Raw genomic sequence first — 19,137 nt, 5'->3', positions numbered from 1 at the left:
CTGAGTTAGGAATATAAAGAAAGAATCTGTTTAGGCTTGGAGGATCTTAAAATCTAACTGGGAACTTGAACACACACACATACACACGCACACAGTTAAACAATATGAATGTAAATAGCTAATGAAAGATAACATCCCTTAGTTAATAATTAAGTGTCAGATGTATGGCATCGAGAACACCCCAGCGGTTCAGAGGTAAGAAAGAACACAGAGAGATCATCCTGGTCATCACCTTGAGAACTTTCTCTGTGCCAGATACATGCATTGTCTCATTTAATTTACCCATCAACCTGAAAGATAAGTACCATTATTACATCCATGTTTCCCAGGAGGAAACCAAGACTTCGGAGGGGTTAAGAACCTTGCCCCAAGTCACACATCTAGGAAATGTGGCAGTACTGCTCTTTGGAACCAAGCATTTGGACCCCAGAGTCCACCATGTGCTGGTAGCACTATGATCTACTCAAATGAAGATAAGGGAGGGGAAGCTGAGCCCTGAGCTGATGGGCCAAGAGGGAGGATGTGGCCCCTTCAGCTTTTGTGGTTGGAAGCAGGCCCTGCTTACAACAAACAGGAAGAAGATTCAGATGATAGGCAGGAAAAGAAGGTAAAGACAAAACAAAACAAACAAACAAAAAGCACTACTTGCCCACTATACAATAGTTTATAGAGATACTGAGGGTTAAAGATATGACCAGACCTAACTCCAAGAGACTCTTGGCTACTTGGCTATTCTAAAATACTATCCTTCAAAAATGTTTGAAGGTGAGTCTCTAATAGCTTCTCTATCTTTTCTGGACCCCTGTGGTAGTATCCCCAAAATTGTAACACCAATGGAAATAAGATTTGCCAAAGGGGACAGGTAAAAGATAAGTTTGATTACAAATATAAAAATCCCCAATGTCAATGACTTGAACAAGTAGGAATTTAATTTTTCTACTATAACAAAAATTTTGGAGGTGGGTGATTACTGGAGATGGCCTAGTGTCCCAACGATGTCATGATTAAGTGTCTCTCTGCTGTTCTCCTGGACTTTTCCTCATGATCACAAGGTGGCTGCTACAGCTATAGATATCATATCCAAGTTCGTAGAAGGAATAAAAGATAAAGAGGAGAAGGGGAAGTGTCAAAACATCTACATCATCTCCTCTGATCAGGAAAACAAGATTGTTTCCCAGCGCTTCCCCTCCAGCTTTGCCACCTCCATACTTCTACTTGTGCCTCATTTGCAAAACTGGGTCACTTGATTCTCCCTAGTTACAAGGATTAGGAAAAATGAAAATAGGATCGTAATGATTGGAGTAGACACTGGGCCCGGCACATTGCCACAATGGTAAGATTATGAGAAAGGAGGAAGGTTGATATCTAAATTCTGGTATCAGACTTGGGCATTGCAGTATTGGAAGTTGGATACACAAGCATGGGGGACAAGGGACTTCCAGGGAGAGGTGACCCAAGAAATGGGACAAAACAAGGCATGTGGTAAGAACAAAGAAATTAGATTTGGCTGGGGTATAGCCAGCTGCACTTTTGTAATCTCTTCTACAGAAACAAAATCACTGACCGCAAGGATATAGACTCACGAAATTGTTAGTAAAAAACAAAAACAAAAACAAAACAAAACAAACAAAAAAAACCCCACCCTGATAACAACCTTTATGACCACCAACAGAAGAATGGTTGAATACGTGGGTACCTTCATTCTAAGGAATACTATGCAGCTAAAAATAAATGTTACCTCTATATCTATAGACCCATTTGTTATCAAGAAAGAATGAGGGGCACCTGGGTGGCTCAGTTGGTTAAGTGACTGCCTTCGGCTGTGGTTATGATCCCGGGGTCCTGGGATTAAGTCCCACATTGGGCTCCCTGCTCAGTGGGGAGCCTGCTTCTCCCTCTCTGTTGCTTTGCCTACTTGCACTTTCTCTCACTCTGTCAAATAAATAAAGAAAATCTTAAAAAAAAAAAAGAATGAGGAACAGGCAGCTCTATTTATACACTGTTTGTATAAACAAGCAAAAACATAATAGTCCCATATATGTGAGCACAGTTTATATGAGCATGCTGAGTGTGGAGAAAGGGATAGAAGTTATATCCTGGCTGTATATCCTGGATATCTCAGGAACCTAGGTGGGAAATAGGGAGGAAATGGGTGAGATCATAAAGTTTGTCTTTATATATCTTTGAGTGCTTTGCCGGTTGAAGGGAACGTGTTTCTTTCATAATTTTGTAATGCATCTTAAAATTTTTTAGAAGGAGTTTAGAACCAGATTATGAAGAGCCAAGTGTTTCATGTGGACAATGCAGAGCCTCTGAAGATTATATGAAGATGGAGGCAAGGGAATGATGTGATCAAGAAAATTAACCTAGCAAGAGTATGTATAATGTATTAGAGGCAAGAGAGGCTGAGAATGAACAATTAGAAGGTTCTTGTAGCAGCAGCTCAGTCAAGAGCTAATAAGGTACTGAACTATGATAGCTATAATATGTGAAGTGAGAAAGATAAGAGGGAGCCCTACCTGCAGCCTTGAGACATACATGCCTGAATGGCGGGAGAGGCGGTCACGGGGCGGTGGGAGGGGGCAGTGTTTTCCATTCACCTGTGTCAACTAACATATCTTGCACTTTGAAAATCTGAATAAATGGCTAGAAAACTATAGATATTTCTCTTCTCCAACCTCCTTGAGCATTCACTTATTTGATATTTACAGAATATGGGTTCAAAATAACATTTTCATGAGATTTTTTTGTATCCCTGTTATTCAATTGAAAACATCTTAGGATATGAGACCATAGAGAATACTTATGTTACATACTTAATGTTATGTACAAATGTTCTTTTCTTCATTTGTTCCTTGAAGAAATAGCCTCTCTGTGCCCCCCTGGAGTTACCATCCAGTGAAGGAGACAGCCTCTCAACAGGAAATCCTTAGTGTGGTAAGTGTTCTGAGAGAGGGTTACAGGAGCCCTAACTCAGTACCAGGTGGGAGGTGCAGGGAAGTGGTGTGTAAACTGAGATATTTTTTAAAAGGGGGGGGGGGCACCTGGGTGGCTCAGTGGGTTAAAGCCTCTGCCTTCGGCTCAGGTCATGATCTCAGTAGTCCTGGGATCGAGCCCCACATCGGGCTCTCTGCTCCGCGGGGAGCTTGCTTCCTCCTCTCTCTCTCTCTCTGCCTGCCTCTCTGCCTACTTGTGATTTTTGTCTGTCAAATAAATAAATAAAATCTTTAAAAAAAAAAAAAAAGGGCAGTAAGCCAGATGAAGAGAACAGAGGCCATTCCAGATAGAGGGAAAGGCATTAACAAAGTTTTGGGGGAGGGTGTAACAGGGTTCATTTGAGTGACCAGAAAGTAGCCACTGATTCCAGGAGCTCAGGTTGAAGAGAAGTAGTACACACACAAAGGCAGAAAGGAAAAGAAAGGCACATCAAGCCTCAGAGACCTACCAGCCATGGGCTTAACTTGATCGTAAGAACAAGGAGAACCCAGGCTTTTGAGCAGAAGAGAAACATAGAGTGTTGTTGTTGTTTTAAGATCTTTTGGTTTTGGCAGGGACTACAGGGAAACGGTGGGCGGGGGGGGGGGGGGGGGGGGAGGCGCTGGGGGGGGGTTGGATGCTCACTGGTCAGGTTTCCCCATCAGGCTGGGAGCTGCGGGGGGGGGGGGTGGTGCTGAGTAGAACTCATCATATTTATACTTTTTGCCACCTCTGTTCAGTTCAGCAAGGCCTCAACTGTTCAGTAATTGAAATCTCTCCCTGCAGCCGCCAGGGTAAGGAAAGGTGCGGAGGGGAGCAAGGATCTTAAAATCTAAATGGGATTTCCCCCCATGGAAGCTCCCCCCATAGATTAGTAAAAGTCCAGCAAGATTCCCCCAGACTGATGGACTGGAGACGCTGAGGATCTAAAGAAAAGAAGGGATAAGGATATGGGAGAAATGGGAGTGAGTCAAGACCGATCTCTTTTCTCTACGTACCTCAGTCTCTTTATAAAACAGGGTATTCATGGTACTTACTTCAGAGACTTGCTGTGAGGACCTAATTCATACACAGTTCTTAGGTAGTATCTGGCATAAAGCAACACTCAAAAAGTGTTAACTTCTGTTCTTGTTCTTCCTGAAAGAGGTGGGACCGCGTGATTACGGATATGCATTCCCTACTGTCTGAAGGGGACGACAGATCGTATTCCAGAAAACGTCTAAGATCCCCTGGGCCGGGCAGGTCTCGGGACTACCAGGAAATCAACGTTTGACTAAGTCTTAACGTGCGAGTTTGGGTCGAGGTTGTTAGTGCGCACGTTCTTGTGTTTCTGTGATTTAAGACAAAACGCCAAGGAGGGAAGAGGAGCCCCCACCGCCCTGCTGCGAGGGCGCAGGCCTGAGATCCAGCTGCCCGGCCAGCGGGGGAGGAGCCTTACGAGCTGGGGGCGGGCCGGAGCCGCGGAGGGGCGGGGCCGGAGCCGCAGCCGGGGCCGCGGCCCCGCCCCCAGCGGAAGTGCCGCCCGGCCCGCCCCTCCCTCTCGATGCCGGTTCTCCTGGCGGGTCCCCCGGCCGGTTCTCCCCAGCGCAATTCGGCTCCTAGAGGGAGTTCGGTCAGGGCCCCAACGCTTGGTCGGAAGAGGAGGACCCGGGTCTGCGTATCTGGCTGTCTCGGGCAGTGCTCTGTCCCTCTCACTCCCCCGTCCTCCTTTTCATTCCTCTGTTACCAGCGCGGCCGCAGGCGCCGCGGGGAACCGCACAGGTAAAGAATCGGCTACTGAGGACGAAGGTGTAGGTGCCTCCCTGGCTGGACGGGCAAGGGAGAGGCTGACGGCACGTGCCCAGCTTTTTTCCAAAGCGATTGTATTCACAGTGGGGCTCGGGGTGGATGGACGCGGACCCTAGGAGCGCTGCATTGCACTGGGGAAGCAGAGGGGGCGGGACTGAAGCCCCCAGAGCTTGGGAGCCGGATCATCTGTGTCCCCGCGTCTTGCGCAGGCTCTGTTGTGTCTGGGAGGTGGTGAGTAGGTTGAGTCCGGGCTGCGGCTCCGGAGGGTTATCCCCCACCCACTCCCCGCAGTGACTGGGGTCTGACAGTAGCTCCTCCCGGACGCGCACAGTCTGAGGTTGGCAGAATGAAAATCAATAAAATCAATGCAAATGCAAAGAACACGAAACGTGTTGGATTGTTTTTATTATTTGTGTTTGTTAAATTCTTTTATTTAAAAAAAAATTTTTTTTTTTTCCTTGGGAAAGGTGGCTTTGACTCGGATCAGGGCCTTGGAGAAGGACGCAAAAGGCCCACCGGGTCTTCCCGCACGGGGCGGGGGCCTGTCCACGGACCCAAGCGGCTCAAACTTCCCGGAGCGGCAGTGCTCGGTCCAGCGACGGGAGTGGAGGCCCCAGTGCGCTCGGCTTCCGTATAAGGATTTCCCCCGCGCCTCATTGTCCGCGCTTTAGGGAGATGCACCCCCTCCACCATCCGCATTTCCCCCATTCACCACCCCCACGCCACGGGGGCCATGCCTCTTCCCCTCCCCCCCCCCCAGCTCTCCCCGGCGCTTTAAATAATGATATTTGCATGCAGGGAGCGATTCATAAATATGTCAGGGCCGGTGAAATATAGGCAACATTTCAAACTTTCTATTTAAAAAACATGAATTATGGCCGCGGAAAATGTGTTCCCATTTAAAGGCGATACGAAGTATTTGGTGTCTCGTCCCCGGGCCCATCCATCACGCAGACAATAAAGAGAGTTTTTCGCCCTGACACCCGCGATTTATGGGCGCCCTTCTCTGCCCTCATCACTCACCCGCCGCGGCCGGCCCGGCGACAGGCCCCGCGGAGAGACCGGCAGCCGCCCCCCACCCCGCGCCGGTCCGCGCGCGCACTTTGCGCCCTAGCCAGCCGCCCAAGACTGCCGCTCCCAGGGGGGAAGCGCCCGCTCCAGGGAGTTGGGAGGTCGGCGGTGATGGTCTAGACAGCCGAGCAGGAGCTGAAAGCACACTCGTCCTCTCACCTTGGTGCAAGCTTCTCTTAGGTACTGGGACTGAGCGCGCTAAGAAGCGGCCTTGCGGGCCGGCTCAGCGTCCCGGCCTCGCCAGCCAACCGCGGCGCCGCGCTTGTGAGTTTCCAGCGCAGACTGCGGGAGGTTATTTACGCGCGAGTTCGAGGTGAGAGGAGAGGACTGGGCTGGGGTCTCCCCAAGTCGATTTCTAGGCATTCCACCCCGGGAGAGGCGAGCTGGTCCTCAGCTTTCTTGAGCCCTGCAGGGCGGACGCTTCTGGGCAAAGGTCTTTCTGCAACTTTCACAAAGCTTCCTTTTCCCTGGTGCGATCCCCACAAACACATCCTGGGCGTCCGCCACACATTGGAAACTATTTTTACGGATTGGGGCCGAGGAATTGGCGAGAAATAAGGAAGGGGAGGCGCCTTCCCTAGTGTTTCATCTAGGGCCAGGCTCGGCCGCCCCAAGCTTTCTTCGCCCACCACCCCCACCTTGCACGCGCACAGACCAGCGCGCCGTCCTAAGTCGCCACCGAATCATTGTGGCAAAGTTGCGTCGAAGAAAGTTTGGGCTTCATTTGCCGCGGAATTTGCTTTCAGTTTTCGCCCCGGGCGGACTTGGCCGGGCAGGTTCCCGAAGCACCACCAGAGGTGGGGGCTGCCGGGCACTGCAGGGCAGCAAGGGGCCGCTCCCGGCCTGAGGGCGCTGATAGTCCAGCCTCCTTCGGAGGCCCGACCTACAGCCACACAATCACCAGGAGCCACCTCGCGTCCCGTGCTGGGCCGATGCGTCGGCGTACACTCCAACCGGGAGCCGTTTCCTGCCGGATGCCTGCGAGCTCAATTTATTCGGATACAGGCAGCGCAAACCGCAGAGAAATCCCGTCGATTCTAAAAATGACAAGGTTGAATTTATTAGATCAAGATTCATGTGTAAGTGCAGGGAGATGAACATTATACAAACAGTTCCACGTCCAGTGTGAACGGAAGATCGCTTCCTGTTTCAGGGAGATGTAATATAATATTTGAATATTTAGATCTATAGAGGGATATAAAATATTATTAAATTCTTGGTGTGTGCTCATACAGTTAAGTTGGAAAAATTCTAAAACAAGTTCTTTTTTTTTTTTTAACAGCTCCTGCTTGAGTGCAATTCGGGCTCGAGATAGCCTTGAGTCCAAATAACCACACAGTGAATATTTCCTATAACCAGAGTGAGTTTTGCTAGATTGAAGGGTGCACTCTGTGTACCTCTTTAAATAATCTGCGGCGTGGGAGAGGCGAAATAAATACATTTAAGAAGAGCAGTCACACAGATAATTGAACTGCATCGCTACAATATTTCCGGGTATGGAAATAAATATTACTACCAGGTCAGCTGTGTAAGGTGTGCACAATTAGGGGGGCTTTTGAGAACCCGGGGTGGGAGCCACGGGTCCTGCAGCTCTGGACACCGAGCATGCTGAGATAGGCTGTATTCGATAACCTCGACCCCAGACCACGCTGTGACAACTGGAAGAGGCTCGGCCCAGACGCCCAACACTGTCTTCCCTGAGGTTCTCCCGGATACAAGCCCGGAGAGGGAGACTTAACCAGGTGCTGAACCTGCCACTTAGGGTAACAGGACCTGGGGTCATGCCCACAGACCTTTCCCCCTTAGCTACTTCAACGACCCCACAATCCCAGCTCCACCAGGTTCAGGTAGTGGCCATTTGGGCCTATCAATCCGGAGCAATAGCGCGGAAAAGGACGGGATGCGCTTGGTTCCGAGATGTCTCCAAGCGCAAAGGTGGAGGACACCGGAGAAGGCCATGATTTCTCCTCCGTGCGGAATCTGGGCCCCACCCGGCCCGGGGAGCGCCCGTTTGAAGGCACAGAAGTGATTATCTGACTACATTTACTTATTAGGTGTTAGGCACCCCCTCACATCCTCAACGTTGAAGCCCAGATGCCCCGAGGGTCTCCTCCACATATTTGCAAAGCTCAGGCAGCACCAAGAGCAAGATCGGCGCCGTTGCAGTTGTGAAACTCCAAGGCCAAATACTTATTCCAGAATAGGGCGCTTGCAACCGTCCAAGCATCACACTGCTGTGGTCCTTTCTTCTCGCCCCTCCAAATGCACCCAACCCTTAAAACAGTCGCAGAGCTTCTGAGGGCCCCTGCCTGTGTAGAGATCAGACAGGACTTTGTCAGGAGTTCCTGGGAATTCGACACACTCCTGAGGCAGCCCTGACGCGGAGAAATAACCCGGGCCCTGAGAATGCCCTGCTTCAGAAAGTGTGACTGCGCCGAAGTGGTATAGACGGTATACCGAGAAGAGGGAGAGAGAATAGGAAATACTCCCCGTCAAACAGGAAAAGGGGGAAAGGAAGAGGAGGGAAATAAATAAATAAATAAATAAATAAATAAATAAATAGGGAGTCTAGAAAGAAGCCGGTGAGAAAACAAAAAAGAGAAGGGGTTGGGGGGTGGAAAGTCAGGACAGGCGAGCGAAAAAGAGTACAGGCCATGGCGAGGCGCTGGGACCAGGCCGGGCCGTGGCTCCGGCAGGCCCGGTGCCACCGCAGGCCGGAGAAGAGGTGAGGGCCGCCCGAGACCGTCCCTCACCAGCCCTGCGAATCTGGGCCTGGCTCCCAGTCCGGAGGGGCGGGCCTGGGACCAGCGGCCTCCGCCAGCTCCTACTCTCCCCACTCCCGGGGGACTACAAGGCGGGGCGGGACCGCGGTGGGGAGGCCCCCAGGGGCGCGCGCCAGTCCGGGACTGTTTGGGCGCTCTGGGCCAGGCTTTCCAGCTCGCCGGGCCTGACCTGTCAGGCGGATTATCTTCGAGGGAGATTAATAGGGGAGGCGGGCTGCAATAATAATCGTTTTGTTTGATGTGACAACTCTGATAGGCGTTGATTTACTTACAAACTGATAGGCTTTTAATTGAGCGCCTCCGCCGAGCCCGAGATGAAAGGGAAGCGGCGGTGAAAGGCGGCCCGCCTGCCCTCCGGCCTCAATACTGATTAGCCATCTCGACAGTGAATAGTTCAAGGCATTTTCAAACTTTTTTCCTCAGCTCTCTCGCCTTCCTTCTCCTCCCACCCCCTCCTCAAATATCTGCCATGCCCACTCCTTTTTTAGAGAAAACAAATCATTTACACTGTGTGCAAATAAAATCCGCAGGACATCCACGCCAACCGCCGCTGGGGTTGGAGGCTTTAGGCCTAGTGCAGAGTAATTAATAACTCCCCCACCCGCAAGGCCTGCAAGGCCTTCAGGGATTTGGCCTCCCAGGCGAGGTGCGCAGGCTCGCAAGCTGGCGCCTCCCGAAAGCCGGGGACGCGCAGGCCCCCAGGCGCCCCCATGCGCTCGGACCTTCCGAGTTGGGGTTTGCAAAGAGCGAACGCATGCGGACCACGACCCGAGCGCGCGCGCGCCGCACGGCGCAGGCCTGCCAGCGTGTGCAGCCACACCGAGGCACGCCCATTCTGGGGCACGCGGGGCCCACTCTCTGGTTCCCCCAGGCTTTAGGTGCTGGGGTTGCCACCCCTGAACCGCCCGATGTGAAGAGAAAACTGCCGGAATTCCAGGAGAGGGAAAGAACTGAGTCTGGAGACTGGGCTCTGTCGGGGCAGGGGGGCGGCAAGAGAAGACGTCCGCGATCACCTCCACTTCTGGCCGCCGCCTCCCAGCATTCAGTGTCCAGGCCTGGCGTGGAGGCTGCGGCGACCCGCGACCCACGGCTGGGCTCGCGGAGCTGGGAGCTCCACAGATGATCCCGGCCGGCACCTCGACAGCCACGCGCTCAATGACACAGACACTAACATACCCGCAGGATACAAGCGGCCTCCCCCACACGCTGCCCTGCAGAGACAGCTTAGGACTGTCCTGCACTCAGAAATGGGCATCTGGGACTCGCTCCCCAAAGATTACTCGGACAACCTTCACAACCTCGGGTGTGGCCTCACCACCGTCGCACGGACTCACCTTCCTCACCTCCGCACAGGCAGACACCAAATCCCCTTGACCGCAGGTGTGTTCTTAACACCTATACACACGCAGGCACGCAAACCGACGAACAGCAGCCCAAAATACACACTTCCCTCTTCTCCAAATTATCTTTAGTCAAGTTACAATCTCATCAAGTTTACCAACCTAAAGAATCAAGGGATAAGATTAAAACACAGGAAAAGAATGCCTATGAGAAAATTCTAAAACTCACCCCAGAAAGTTCTCGGTACCTGTATGGAGTGGAAGAGAGACCAAAAAAGGCGGGGGGAGGGAACGGGGTGGTGAGAAAGGAGAGGGCGAGCCTGCGGAGGGCAGGTCCCAGACTCGACCCCCGCGGTACGGGGCTCAGCGCCGAAGGAAACCGGGTCGCCAGACCCGGCCCTGCCCCCCGAGAGGGTACAGACTGGCTCCTGGCTCCCCGCGCTCCCTGCCCTACCATTTATCAAAGGACTTGACAACAAAAGAAGAGCTGGGGCGGAAAAGTGGGGGAGGGGAGATTCAAAGTCGTCCAAGTCCTTCCGAGGAAGGGGTTGTGTCCTCCTCTTGCCCCCTTCCCGTTTCTGCGAGTTTCTGGAGGCGACCTCCGAACTCGCTCCGGACGCTGCCAAAGCCCTGACAACTCACACAGAGGCACAGACGTCCGTACACACTTGTGCACCCAGCTCCAGGTACACAGAGGCAGGCACAGCGCCTCCCCTCTTCCTTCCAACCCGCCGGAGTGACGGTGCAAATCGAGGGGAACGCGGCAGTCCCGCTCCGCTTCCCTGGAAGACCCGAGTTCCTACAGGCAGCCGCCCCCTCCCGCTCTCTCTTCTTCCCTCTGCTTTCTCCATGCAGGTCAGTCCCGGTTTGGCGTTCCCATAAATTCGAGTGAGCAGCCCAGAGTAACCCCGGCTACCCAGCCTGCGGGGATACAGCAGGGTCGGAGAGGCTTGGAGAGGGGATCTGACTCAGCTTGAGATATCTCCACCGTACACCCATGGCCAGGCCTCTTCGCAGCCTCTCAGCCCTAGCCGCGATCCGAAGGGAGGTCAAAGACTTAAGTCGGGGAGGAGGTACCCCACCATTGACCTTCAGGACTCAAAATTGCGTTGTGGTGTGCCTGTCAGAATGAAGTCTGCGTTGGGGGTCGGGGCACTACGAAGGGTGGGGTCCGCGGCAGGCTGGCAGCCTGACATCCTCATGCTCCCGAGGGACTATCCTGGGGACAAAAATATTTCCCATCTTAGACGTCGCCACCGCCCGTCTCAGGAACCTGGGGCAGCTCCTCCCACCGCGGCCCCAATGGACCGAAGTCCCAGAGGTAGAAAGGTGTAAGGGGAGAGGCGCACACTTAAGGCCTGAGCAGCCCTCTCAGCGCCCTGGGCACACCTGCGCGCTTTACTCTCACTATTCATTTTCCTGACACGGAGAGCCTCTTTTCCCCTTTCATTCTTTTTCTTAGAGCCACCCCCCACTCCATCCCAGGAGGCTGCTCCTCTTTCCCCCTCCGCTGGTTCCCCCTTGGTCTCTTCCTTACTCTCCATCTCTCTCTTCCTCACTCTTTTTCCTTCGAGTCGCACCCGCCTTGTAATCAGCAACAAAAGCTGACATAAATCACGGGCGGATTGACAAGAGCTGACAAATAACTGATTGATTGCGGTCGAGGAACATTGACAATTGATGGAGGGGTGGAGATGCCCAAAGAACTGAAGAGAGGGGGAGAGGAGGAGAGAGGGTAGCAGGGGAGAGTAAGAATGGGGGGGGTGGAGGAGAAGACTGAGTGTGAAACAGAGGAAACATGTGACCCCCGCTCCAGCCCCAATCTGCGCGTCCCCGGGAGTCACGTGGCTGGGAAGGGCTGGGAGCCCCGCGCACAGCCGGGAGAACGGCCGCCGCCGCCTCCGCTGCCCACCTAGCTTCTGGTTTCTCCGCTGCCGAATCTCGGGGAATCAAAGCGGGCGGGCGCACTTCCTCCGTCACCCTCTCCGCACCTTTCCTTACCCTGGCGGCCGCGCCGAGAGAGATTTCAATTATTAAGCGAGACAGAATATTTGGTGTGTGGGTCCCCTGTGCGCCCCTGGAAGTTGTCCAGACTCCCGCCATTGCTCCTTCTGGTCATCCCTCCAATCTGTTCCTCATATCCACCCTCCTGCAAAAAAAGGTTTCAGTTTATTTTCGAGCCACGGAAAGGAAGGACGACGAGGAAGAAAAAAGAGGGAGGCGGCACATAGCAAACGCAGAATAAATGTCCAGCCCGTCCTCGGAGCGAAATCGAGGGAGGGGACACGCGGGAGGGGGGCGGTGAAGAAGGAGCTGCCCATTAAAACCGGCGCTGAGAGTCCTGGAGGCGGCGGCGGCGGCGGCGCGGGACGCGTCACATCCCCTTGACCCTCCAATCACCTCGGGCTCCCATTTGATTGGAAGGCGGCAAAGGCTTTAATCTCCCCCTCGGTGCAGCTGCTTTTGAAGTGAGTTTCCTCGCCAGAGCCCCGGCTGGACAGGCAGCGGCTCACATCGCCAAGCGCAGCGCCAGCGCCGGGTCGCGAGTGCGCAGCGCAGGGGCACAGCCCGAGGCGGACACGGCGAGCCACCCAGCACTCCCACAGTCCGACCGGCTCCTCCCGCTCGGCCACGGCACCGCTGCTGGCCACCCAGGATTATTCGCTTCTGGCTTCAGGCGCCGAGAAGGCGCGCTGGGTGCCCGTGGCCGCCGCGCCAGCTCCTCCTCCTCCTACTGCTTCTGCTTCCCCGGCGAGCGCGCAGCCCGGAGCCCGCCCCACGCCTCACGGAGCCCTCCCCCCGCTGCTCCCATGCGTGCGGGTGGGTCATGAGCACAGCGCCCTCGCTTTCTGCCCTAAGAAGCAGTAAGCACGGCGGCGGCGGCGGCGGCGGCGGCAGCAGTGCGGACCCTGCCTGGACCAGCGCGCTCTCTGGAAATAGCTCCAGCCCCGGCCAAGGCTCGTCCCCGGCCGGCAGCACCAAGCCTTTTGTGCACGCTGTGCCCCCCTCTGACCCTCTCCGCCAGGCTAATCGCCTGCCCATCAAGGTGCTGAAGATGCTGACGGCACGGACTGGCCACATTTTGCACCCCGAGTACCTGCAGCCCCTGCCTTCTACTCCCGTTAGCCCCATCGAGGTAAGGACCCTCTCCCGGGATCGCGCTGGGACCACCACCCTGGCTGCCGCTCCACGGGATTTCTTTCTCTCGGGATCTGGTGGCGGGGGGGGGGGGTGGTGGACAGAGTGATTCAGCTCCGGGATGGGGGAGAGAATAGTGCTCCCGAATTGTAAAAACTAGGGCGGAAAGGGGGTAGGAGGTAGAATGGGGTGTGAATGCTAAGGGACAAAGCAACCAAAACTTATTTCTCTCTTTGGTATTAAAGCCCCAACCCCGACCCAGGCCCCCTCACTTTCGGCCCGGAAGATGGGCGGAAGTCCGAAATGCGGTTCCAAAGTCGCAGTCTTAAGGTTCCCCAGAAGCTGGTATTTGTACACAGCCTCTAAGGCGCCAACTGCCCAAGCCCTTACTCTGAAGAATTGGGGATGTGTGTGTGTGTGTGTATGTGTGTGTGTGTGTGTAGTTCTGGGTCTAGGAGTCAGAAACAAAAACATTTAGTGAGTATTTTTAAATACACAGCGTTTAGAGAGGTCAGGAAATACGTTGATTTGGTGGGGTAAGAGGGAGTCTGCCGCCTTTCTCAAGGGCGAGTCTGTGTGTGTGTCTGTCTGTCTGTTCGTCCGTCTGGGGGGAAGTGAAGTGGTGCCGTCTAGAATTACCCCTAGAGCTGGGAGGGTCTGAATTCACTGGCGGTTGCGGAAGGGCGTTTGATCCCTAGAAGCCGGGATTCTAAAGGGTTTCCCCTTCTTTCTCTTTGTGCCACCCCCAACCCCACGTCTGACCCCGCAGCTTGATGCCAAGAAGAGCCCGCTGGCGCTGTTGGCGCAAACATGCTCACAGATCGGGAAGCCCGACCCTTCGCCCTCTTCCAAACTCTCCTCTGTCGCCTCCAATGGTGGCGGTGCGGGCGGTGCCGGCAGCGGCACCGGGGGCGACAAGGACGCAAAGTCTGGCCCCCTCAAGCTGAGCGACATCGGCGTGGAGGACAAGTCGAGTTTCAAGCCGTACTCCAAACCCGGCTCGGATAAGAAGGAGCCGGGAGGCGGCGGAGGCGGTGGTGGCGGGGGCGGCGGCGGGGGGGTTTCAGCAGAGAAGTCCGGATTCCGGGTACCGAGCGCCACCTGCCAGCCATTCACGCCCAGGACAGGCAGCCCAAGTTCCAGCGCCTCGGCCTGCTCGCCAGGAGGCATGCTGCCTTCGGCCGGGGGCGGCCCGGAGGGCAAGGACGACAAGAAGGATCCCGACGTGGGCGGCGGCGGTGGCAGCAGCAAGGGTTCCGGGGGCACCTCGGCCGAAGGGGGACCCACGGGGTTGGCGCACGGCCGGATTAGCTGCGGCGGAGGGATTAATGTGGACGTTAACCAGCACCCAGATGGGGGCCCCGGGGGCAAGGCTCTAGGCTCAGACTGCGGCGGCTCATCCGGCTCCAGCTCCGGTTCGGGCCCCAGCGCGCCCACCTCCTCCTCCGTACTGGGCTCTGGGCTGGTGGCCCCGGTATCGCCCTACAAGCCAGGCCAGACAGTGTTCCCTCTGCCTCCGGCGGGCATGACCTACCCAGGCAGCCTGGCTGGGGCCTACGCGGGCTACCCGCCCCAATTCCTGCCACACGGCGTGGCACTTGACCCCACCAAGCCAGGCAGCCTGGTGGGTGCGCAACTGGCGGCGGCCGCGGCGGGCTCTCTGGGCTGCAGTAAGCCTGCCGGCTCCAGCCCCTTGGCCGGGGCGTCGCCGCCATCCGTGATGACAGCCAGCTTGTGCCGGGACCCGTACTGCCTCAGCTACCATTGCGCCAGCCACCTGGCAGGGGCGGCGGCAGCCAGCGCTTCTTGCGCTCACGATCCGGCCGCGGCGGCCGCGGCGCTCAAGTCAGGATACCCGCTGGTGTACCCCACGCACCCGCTGCACGGCGTACACTCATCGCTAACAGCTGCCGCCGCTGCCGGCGCCACCCCGCCCTCCCTGGCCGGCCACCCCCTCTACCCCTACGGCTTCATGCTCCCTAACGACCCGCTCCCCCACATCTGCAACTGGGTGTCGGCCAACGGGCCCTGCGACAAGCGCTTCGCCACGTCCGAAGAGCTGCTGAGCCACTTGCGGACCCATACGGCCTTCCCCGGGACAGACAAACTGCTGTCGGGCTACCCCAGCTCATCGTCCCTGGCCAGCGCCGCAGCGGCCGCCATGGCTTGCCACATGCACATCCCCACGTCGGGCGCTCCGGGCAGTCCCGGGACGCTGGCGCTGCGCAGCCCCCACCACGCGCTGGGACTCAGCAGCCGCTACCACCCCTACTCCAAGAGCCCGCTCCCCACACCCGGCGCTCCTGTGCCTGTGCCCGCCGCCACCGGACCCTACTACTCCCCCTACGCCCTCTACGGACAGAGACTGACCACGGCCTCGGCGCTGGGGTATCAGTGAGGGCGGTGGGGAGGGCTAGCGAGGGAGAGAGAGGAGCAGGGGGGAGGGAGGAGCCGAGGGAGGGGTGGAAACAGGGCAGAGTCTACTGTCACTCGCGTGTGGGGATGACCCGGGCCAGGAAAGGAAAAATATATATACCGCATCTATCTACCCAAAACAGCGACCGAGACCCGGTGGGAAACTCCCCTTTCCCCCCACCTCTCACCTCCCCACCCACCCAAACTTTATAAAAGTTGAAAAAATATCATTTGACTTTTTATAGAAAAAGAAGGAAAAATTAATTGAGAAAGTGTTCATCTGAGGACTGCATCGGTGGACACTGGTATTTATTTATGTTAGCTCCAAGCGGACCCGTGGTTCAAAAGTGCATTATTTAGTTTGAGCTCCGTAGGTAAAAAGGAGGAGGGGTAAAAAAAAAAAATTAAATCTTGAGGGTAAAAATGTGGAAAACAAACCCTCCCGTCCCTTGTAGATTATAAATAAATACAAAACCGCCACAGAACTAGAGGTCTTCTCTTTAATGTTACTTTAAAATTGCTATTATTGTATTGTACGTTCTTATTTAATGTCTGATTGAAACACAAATTTACATGCATGTTTGTTACAAAAAATGAAAAAAACAAAACAAAACAAGTCACAATTTGTCAGCTCTGATTTCAAATTGCAATTATTTTTAAGGTGTATACCATCGAAAGAGAATGGGTATTTTTTTGTATGTATTCTGGAAGAAAACAAAAAAAAAAGGAAAAACAATTTTATTCCAAAACCTCATTTGCCTTATTTTGTTCTTTAAAAGGAACACAACTATTTTTAATTTTTAAGTCCACCCGCTGAGAAGGGGACAAGTAAGGTTTACGTCATGTACTAAAATAATAGACAATGTATCGCTTTAAAGATTAAAATTCCGTATATTTGATGTATTAAAAGGTTTTACTTCTTCTTCTTATCTTTTTTATTTTTTTGGTTAAAGAGAAAGGAAGAGCATGGCAGTTTCGGCCGCAGTGGGTTCCCTGGGCCTCACGGCTACTCCTACTTCCCAGGACCGAGGCTGCATTTCCTATTGTTTTTGTTGTGATTTTTCAGGAAGAAGCAAAGGGCTGACCAGTCGTGGGGTTGGCCTTGGGGAAAATATTTTTAAACAGGGGATTTCACAATTTGTAGACAATGTCCTGAGCAATCGCTCATTTAGTTTTTAATTTTTCTCCCGGCACACGGTTTGTTAAAAGTGAAAGGGGGAAAAAAAAAACGATTTTTAAAAATGATTATTTCCCTCTTGAGATTTTGGAGAATCTGGCTTTTGTTTTGTATAGAGAGCGGCGAAGTCCCAGACTCTCCCGAGGCTTTAGCCCCGGAGAGGTGCCACTATCCGCTGTGCCTGTCTTGGCTTTCCAAGCATCCCCTGTCCCGGGCGGGCAGTTGGGACAGATTTGAGGGACGGTGAGTGCTTGGGAATCTGCTACGGGCCTGGGCAGAGTGCGCCGGAACCTTCTTGCACATCAGGAAAAAGTAAGTTCGCTCTCTTCTCCCTCTGGCTGCCGGGGCCCACCCTCACCACCGCATGCCCGGGCTCCTTCCTCTCTCCGGAGTCCCGGCTCGCGGCTGGTCCGCGCCGCCGCTGCTTTTCCGCGTCCAGATTTCTTTGCAGCCCGAGCTCTACCCCAGTCTGCGTGCGCCGGGGCACGAGACCCGCAAGCCCCTTCAGATTCGGGCCCGAGAGGGTCCTGAAGCCCATTCTCGGTCTCGCCTGGGCAACCAGGTGGGCGCTGAGCTCTTGTGCTGGCCTGCAAGCTCCGATCGGAAAAGGCGCGGCGGGACCCTCGGTCCGGACGCGCATCCCCGCGGTGAGCACGGCTCCCGTCTCCCCAGCTTGAGCGGCGGGACTGACTGAACCGCAGGAAGCTCCGATGGAACCACGCAGAGAAGAGCCCTAACCTTTCTTGGGGGGAGGAGGGGCCGAGGCCCACTCGTCCACCCGCCACCCCCAACACACAGATACTCGTGCTCCAGCCCTGGGCTCGAGCTCTGGTCTTCTGGCTCTTCGGGCGCTCGCCGTCCCGGGTGCCCGGGAGCTCTGGGCCCAGTGCGCCACTTTCCCGGGACCCCGGCACCACGGAGCCGCGGCGCTATGCGTACACCCCGACTCCTCTCTCTCTGGGGTCAGGCCGTTCTGGGTTCTCCCAACGGCCGGCCTCCCTCGGCGTCAAGCTCCCCCTGCTGCCTCGGGAGGCTCACCGCCGCGCTGAGGCCGCCCTCAGCCTCGGGCCTTGGTCGGTCAACTGCGCCGTTTCCGCCGCCATTAGCTTAGGGGCTGGCGACTTTGAGACTTTCCACTCTCCTCCCAGCGTCAGCCTCACGGGTGGCACGCAGAGCAGCGCCGGCGTTTCCCGGGTTGCACGCAAAGTAGCCCCGGCGACCGACGGGACGCTGCGGGAGCTCTCGGGCCTCCACCCGGAGACAACTTTGTGGAGATTCGGGCTCCGTCGCCTCCGACCCTCAGGCCGCACTCCCCGACTCAGGGAACGGGAGTTGGCGGCGGCAGGAGGACCCCAGCGGGCGGCGTCCTGGGACGCCGCAGCACCGCTCCCCCTCTCCTGCGGCTAAGAGAAGCTGGGCTGGGCCTGGCTGGGCCTGGCTCCTCGAGAACCCCGGCCGATGGGGAGCTTGTCATCCCCAGGCTCCAGGACAGACCCCCGCCACAGGGCACCCCCGCAGGTGGGAGGGGCGGATGTTGCAGGAGGTGGTGCGGTTCCCGTCCTCGCCGCTCCAGGGCCCACGGCTTGGGACGTGAGAGCCAAGGCAGGCCCCGCTCACCCTCTCCCCAGCACTAGCCACTCGCCCCTGGCCACTCCGACCCACACGCTTCTTTTAGCCGCGTGGCTTCGGACCGCGGTCCTTGCGCCACCACGTCTCGCCCGCCAGGACCCGTTAGGGCGGGGAAGGGCCTAGAAGTTACCCCGCCCTGGAATTTCAGGTCTGAGACCCGAAGGGAGACAAATTGGACAAGTTCGTGCCTTCACGCCCACTCTTGGTATCTTATTAACAAAAATCAAAACCAAACGCCTTGAAATTTTAATGAGACCTCCTTCCCGGATAAGGTGCTCCGAGGCGGCAAAATGCCGGAGCTGAGGACGTGGGGGTTAGAGGGAGAAAGGGTTCCCCGACGTGTTGGATGGAACTGAGTCAGCCGGGCGCGGGGTTAGGGAGGACAGGATGCCAGCATGTGCTACGCATCCAGGCCCCGGGTGCGAGTTTGCCTCGCGGAACCAACGCCCGCCCACCCTTACAGCGCGCTCCGCGGCTCTCTCCGGTTATCTCCGGATCTGCGCGGGATCCCAGAGACCCGGCCCGCCGCCGCCGCGGACGCCGGAGCAAAGAACGGCGTGTCCGCCAGGCGGCGCTGCAGAGCCCACCAGAGCGCGAAGGAGAACGGGAACCCAGGCCCTGCCGCGGGCCGCCGGCTGCGTGGTCACCCCGCCAGCCAGCCAGAGCCTCCACTATCGCCGGCGGAGCGGTGTCTGGGAGTCCCCTCTCTGTACTTCCTCGCTCCGCTCCTGCTGTGAACCATGTCCTCTGTGGCTCTCCACCCTCTAGCTTCTGTTCTTGTGTTCCTTTTGCTCTGTTTCTCTGTCCCAGAGGAGTTGGC

At 55.8% G+C, this 19,137-nt stretch overlaps 1 protein-coding gene and 1 long non-coding RNA gene across 3 annotated transcripts; one reads left to right on the top strand and one right to left on the bottom strand.

Moving 5' to 3' along the window:
- Positions 1–5,167: 5,167 nt before the first annotated feature.
- LOC125084846 (uncharacterized) lies at positions 5,168–12,010 on the bottom strand. 2 transcript variants are annotated; one of them, XR_007122715.1, is made up of 3 exons: positions 11,871–12,010; positions 10,188–11,177; positions 5,168–6,872 (listed from the first exon to the last, which is right to left on the bottom strand). It is a non-coding gene; the product is annotated as an uncharacterized LOC125084846 (long non-coding RNA). The 2 variants fall into 2 exon arrangements; XR_007122714.1 differs by lacking the exon at positions 10,188–11,177 and adding an exon at positions 9,953–10,120.
- A 308-nt stretch (positions 12,011–12,318) lies between these two features.
- Positions 12,319–16,747, top strand: ZNF503 (zinc finger protein 503). The gene is made up of 2 exons (XM_047702732.1): positions 12,319–13,094; positions 13,866–16,747. The coding sequence occupies exons 1-2, from the start codon at positions 12,786–12,788 to the stop codon at positions 15,492–15,494; spliced, it is 1,938 nt and encodes a 645-aa protein (XP_047558688.1). The 5' UTR covers positions 12,319–12,785; the 3' UTR covers positions 15,495–16,747.
- The last annotated feature ends 2,390 nt before the right edge of the window (positions 16,748–19,137 follow it).

This window comes from Lutra lutra, chromosome 14, assembly GCF_902655055.1.
Source record: "Lutra lutra chromosome 14, mLutLut1.2, whole genome shotgun sequence".
NCBI classification, from domain to species: Eukaryota; Metazoa; Chordata; class Mammalia; order Carnivora; family Mustelidae; genus Lutra; species Lutra lutra.
The sequence above is the reverse complement of the archived record's forward strand: the minus strand, read 5'-3'. Positions and strand labels throughout refer to the sequence as shown.